The sequence below is a fragment of the Xenopus tropicalis genome, chromosome 4 (assembly GCF_000004195.4).
Source record: "Xenopus tropicalis strain Nigerian chromosome 4, UCB_Xtro_10.0, whole genome shotgun sequence".
Taxonomy (NCBI): domain Eukaryota; kingdom Metazoa; phylum Chordata; class Amphibia; order Anura; family Pipidae; genus Xenopus; species Xenopus tropicalis.
Genome location: NC_030680.2, coordinates 9,998,010 through 10,003,777, shown reverse-complemented (window position 1 = coordinate 10,003,777; position 5,768 = coordinate 9,998,010). Strand labels below are relative to the sequence as shown.

At 48.4% G+C, this 5,768-nt stretch overlaps 1 protein-coding gene across 1 annotated transcript; it reads left to right on the top strand.

The window, feature by feature from the left end:
• Positions 1 to 2,925: 2,925 nt before the first annotated feature.
• c11orf96 (chromosome 11 open reading frame 96) lies at positions 2,926 to 5,006 on the top strand. The gene has a single exon (XM_002937301.5). It carries the CDS (start codon positions 3,205 to 3,207, stop codon positions 3,568 to 3,570), a length of 366 nt encoding a protein of 121 aa, XP_002937347.1. The 5' UTR covers positions 2,926 to 3,204; the 3' UTR covers positions 3,571 to 5,006.
• The last annotated feature ends 762 nt before the right edge of the window (positions 5,007 to 5,768 follow it).

Below are 5,768 nucleotides of genomic sequence, written 5' to 3'. Positions count from 1 at the left end.
TAAGGTCCCTATCCCATTCCCATCAGTCCCTGCCCCAGTGAGCTTACAATCTAAGGTCCCTATCACATTCCCATCAGTCCCTGCCCCAGTGAGCTTACAATCTAAGGTCCCTATCACATTCCCATCAGCCCCTGCCCCAGTGAGCTTACAATCTAAGGTCCCTATCACATTCCCATCAGTCCCTGCCCCAGTGAGCTTACAATCTAAGGTCCCTATCACATTCCCATCAGTCCCTGCCCCAGTGAGCTTACAATCTAAGGTCCCTATCACATTCCCATCAGTCCCTGCCCCAGTGAGCTTACAATCTAAGGTCCCTATCACATTCCCATCAGTCCCTGCCCCAGTGAGCTTACAATCTAAGGTCCCTATCCCATTCCCATCAGTCCCTGCCCCAGTGAGCTTACAATCTAAGGTCCCTATCCCATTCCCATCAGTCCCTGCCCCAGTGAGCTTACAATCTAAGGTCCCTATCCCATTCCCATCAGTCCCTGCCCCAGTGAGCTTACAATTTAAGGTCCCTATCACATTCCCATCAGCCCCTGCCCCAGTAAGCTTACAATCTAAGGTCCCTATCACATTCCCATCAGTCCCTGCCCCAGTGAGCTTACAATCTAAGGTCCCTATCACATTCCCATCAGTCCCTGCCCCAGTGAGCTTACAATCTAAGGCCCCTATCACATTCCCATCAGCCCCTGCCCCAGTGAGCTTACAATCTAAGGTCCCTATCACATTCCCATCAGTCCCTGCCCCAGTGAGCTTACAATCCAAGGTCCCTATCACATTCCCATATTGTGCCATTAGACCCCAAAATGAAGATCCTTCCTCCATCAACCCCTGACTCCTTGGGCCCACACACACCTTGGCACTGTCACTGGCACGATCCTTCGCTTGGCAGATTGTCCTTTTTATGACGCTTTCTCCTCCAATCACAACGTTCCGTCTGTGCCCATCTTCCCCTTGGCACCCTCTGCGCTTCCCTGTTTCCTTAAGGATAAAGAACTCCGTTTGTCACAATGTAACGTTGGGAGCAGCCAGAGACGTCAGCGGCTTGTTGGCACAGAGCAGGGGAAGGATTAGGATTATCCCTGGGCAGTGCCACCTTACACCGGTGCCTTTATACATTTGCTTGCCAATCTCTAGACTTGGCTACACATATTGATCTGCCCATACAGTTGGGCAACCTCCAGCTGAATTGTGTCACCTTTAGGCAATGTCTGTGCAACACAATAGACTGTGCCCACCCCGGCAGGGGTTCAATGCCCCCCTCCAGCTCTGGTTTTGGGCAAAGCATGAAGGCTTTTTGCTCTCCCCAATAAAGGGGTTTCTGCGTCTCCCCAGCTGCCCCCTCTGTTTTAGGATAGTAGGGGCACAATACAGGGGTGAGCTCTATAGAATAATAGGGAATCACTGTGGGTTCCCTTATCTAATAATAAGGCGAGAGACGTGTAATATACAGAGTATTGTGCCCTACTGAATACAGTGAGATGTGTATTATACAGAGACATAGAGGTTTATGATATAGAAAGTTATGTATAATACAGGGAGAAGGACACAGGGCTGTTTTATATGCAGAGAGCTGCGTATTATACAGAGAGAGGTACAGAGAGTTGTGTATTATACAGAGAGAGGTACAGAGGCTTATATATTATACAGAGAGAGGTACAGAGGCTTATATATTATACAGAGAGAGGTACAGAGGCTTATATATTATACAGAGAGAGGTGCAGAGGCTTATAGATTATACAGAGAGAGGTACAGAGGCTTATATATTATACAGAGAGAGGTACAGAGGCTTATATATTATACAGAGAGAGGTACAGAGGCTTATATATTATACAGAGAGAGGTACAGAGGCTTATAGATTATACAGAGAGAGGTACAGAGGCTTATAGATTATACAGAGAGAGGTACAGAGGCTTATATATTATACAGAGAGAGGTACAGAGGCTTATATATTATACAGAGAGAGGTGCAGATAACAGTGTATTATACAGAGGCACAGACAGACTTCTAATATATATATATGTTACACAGAGAGAGCCAAGTGTTATACATAGGGAGTAATACAAATACTGTTTATCACTGTAACAGACAGAATGGATTGGGGTCAGCGTTACCCTTATAATTTCGGGGTACATTTACAGACTCCCCAACTCTTTGCCAGAAATAACAACTACTGCTTCCCCCCCCCCCCTCAGTTACAGTTAGAATGGACCCACCCCGCTCAGAATGGGGGCAGTTAGGGCAGGGGGGTGCCCTCCTTACAGACTGCTCCCATGTCATCAATTAATTAAAATTAACTAAAACCAGATTGATTCTACCTGAAAGATTTACCTTACAATCCACCCCGACCAAAGTATTTCCCCCATTGATGCTGCAGCCTACACCGTTCCCATATAGCCATGCAGCGTCTTAATTACTTACTAATTAACCAATCAGCGTGGGGGGCGCCGACTCTCAGGTGTAAATGAATGGTTTGTGTAGATGAATTTAACCCCAAATGATACTTAGCAGTTCTAATGCCATTGCATGGAGTCTTTGCATTGCACTACATTACCCAGAATCCCTTGTAGTATTTTCACCTGGAGCCTAATTTCATGGATTTTGGCTGAGGGCTAATGAGCGTTTCTCCGCCGGCGTATTTACCCTTTATACTAGAGCCTTATAGTAAAGGAAGGGTGCTGGGAGTTGTAGTTATGTAACAGTAGCTAAATGGCAGCCTATTCATTATACACTGCAAAGAGGCAATTATTATTGCGCAATATCGGCCTCTTGTGTTTGTTGCAACATTTAATTCCCCCCCCGGGGGGTATTTGCACCGGCGCTGAAAGGGTTTGGGGAATTGGGCTGGGAAACGCCAGGAGTCGCTGCCTTTCCATGGAACTTACGGGGCTGGAGCAGCTGTGAGTGTGGGAGGGGGGAGGCTGGGATATAAAGCAGAGAGGGGGCAGCAGCCCACAGAAGCACATTCAGAGCTCCAAGGCTTGGGGGGCTCCATCTGGGGGAGAGAGAGGAGGGTTGGACCCTATACAAGCCTGGGACAAGCCTTGGATATTGCTCATTCTCCCCCTGCTGTTGGGCTGTTCCTGCTCGATATTTACCAACAGGATTAAATCCCCAGGTGCCTCCGATCTACTGCCCACCCCCCGGCCGCAGAGAACCCCCCCCAGGGAGCTGGATCAGTGGGCTACTACCTGGGCAACCATGTCGGCCAAGCAGGCAGAGCCATTGGCCGTCTGCTCCACTTACCAGGCGGTGATGCCCCACTTCAGCGGGGTCACCGAGGAATACCCCCAGCCCATCCAAGCCAGGACCCTGAAGGGCAAGGGCAAGCTCAGGCGGCCAAGGCAGAGCCGGTTCAAGACCCAACCGGTGACCTTCGATGAGATCCAGGAGGTAGAGGAGGAAGGGGTGTCCCCGACAGAAGAGGAGAAAGCCAGAAAGTCCTTCCTGCAGTCGCTGGAGTCCCTGCGGAGAAGCTCCCACAATAATCACATCCAGCGGGAGAAGCTGGGCAGCTCCAAACTGAGGCACAGCCTGGACTCCAGCGACTCCGACTCGACCCTCTAATCCCAGGCTGGGCTCTTCCTACAACTCGGGGGCCACTGTCACGGCCAGGAGGTGTCGCCTTCCTCCAGTGGGACCACTTTGGGGTGCAGCAGTTTGGGGGAACCTTGAATGGATCGCTGGAACATTACTGAGCTGTATATTTGTTTTTGGCATAAACAACACCCCCCCCCCCCCCTCCCAGCTGTTGCACTATATTCGGACAGAAGAGCTTGCAATTTCCAGTCTGGGGTATGGGGGGGACTGGCAGCAATGACTTGGCAAAGTCGTAGTAAACTTGCTGCTTTAATTCTCTTGTACTCCTGAAACCCTCAGCTGTCCATCGGCTAGCCGAGGATTCTGGGAGTGATTAAACAGTGCCACATGACTTGTTAAAGAGACGGTACACTTGTTTAAAAAAAATGGCACAAATCAGGGGTAGAACATATATAGCCTGCAACTCCCAGCATGCCCTGGGCTGTAGTTATCCAAAGCCTTCCGGTCCCCGTTTTGCCTTACTACACACAGGCTGGTTTTCATGCCTTGCTGGCTGAGGATTCTGGGTAGCAGTCACGCCCCTATATCTCTGTTAGCTATTTGTATTGGGTGAGGTCTTGACTTACTGTGGGGCCAATGTTGGGTGGGGGGGGGTGGTGTCCTTTTGGAATTAAGGCTGCTAAAGAGAACTACAACTCCCAGCATCCCACCTTCCACCTGTACTAGATGTAGTAATAGCAACTGCTACTCCCAGCAACACCTACTGGTTTAGGCCCAACACAAGTAGGTTAAATATCCTTGTTATAGAGCAACAGTCACCCCTACAGCTCTAGCAGAGGATGCTGGGAGTTGTAGTGCTATAAGCTTCCTATGGAGCCTTTATATACAAAGCTATGGGGATAGAGTTGATGGTAACAGTCATGACAGGGGTGGGTTGTGGGATTGAATTTAAAGCGACGGGCAATTCCCCATTGGCGTTTCTTTAATACCCCCAGGGGGGGCAGCCACATTTCCTACACTCACGGGGGGGTCCCTGCACAGCGAGGCTTATTTTTGTAACATAAATATAAAAAATAATGTGTTGAAATGGGGTAAATATTTATTTTTGCACTTGCACCGCTCTCTGCATTTCCCCTAGAAATCTATATATTTGTATAAAGAGGTTACTGTTCTTTTAAATAAACACTGTTCTTTTCTTTTTTTTTTGGCAACGTCTCCCCAATAGTCTGTGTTTGTGGGTTGTACCCCCAGGGGCACCTTGTACTGCATTTGTTAGGGGGATCCAATCAGCCGCCTTCTACCTATTGATGAACTGCATCTCCCTGCAATACAGATTGAGGCTTCTTCCCCTTTATGCTTATGGCTTTGCCTCCTGCTGCCCTCTAGTGACGACAAGGGGTAATTATAACATTAGGGGCAGTGAGAGGGGGATAATGTTTCCCAGATGTTTTTAGACTACAAATCCCAGCATGCTTTAACCCCTGATTGGATGCTGAAGATAGTTGAGAGTTGTAGTCCAGCAACATCTGAGCAAAGAGGTTAAGAAACTCGGCACAGGGGTTTAACATTACTGGTTAGAAGCTTTGGATGTGTTTAGACCCAGCTCTGAGTCTGGCCTTGCCCCTGATGCGCCCCAAATACCCACCCACTTTATATAATACCCACCTCAGGTCTGCAAAATAGGGGCTGGATTACTTCAATGGCAACAACAACAAAATAAATGCAAACTGTTAAGTAACTGTCATACCTGCTTACTTACTTACTTATAATATTGTTTTTAGGTGAACTTGTCCTTTAATTGCCACTGTGACAGAATGCTCTGTTATACAGATAGCTAGAATCTCAGCCATAAAGCAGGGCAGGACTGCTGCTTACAATGGAGGGGGGGGGGGGTCAGATAGGATCTGTGCCACTGTGACAGAATGCGCTGTTATACAGATAGCTAGAATCTCAGCCATAAAGCAGGGCAGGACTGCTGCTTACAATGGGGGGATCAGATAGGATCTGTGCCACTGTGACAGAATGCTCTGTTATACAGATAGCTAGAATCTCAGCCATAAAGCAGGGCAGGGCTGCTGCTTACAATGGGGGGGATCAGATAGGATCTGTGCCACTGTGACAGAATGCTCTGTTATACAGATAGCTAGAATCTCAGCCATAAAGCAGGGCAGGACTGCTGCTTACAATGGGGGGATCAGATAGGATCTGTGCCACTGTGACAGAAT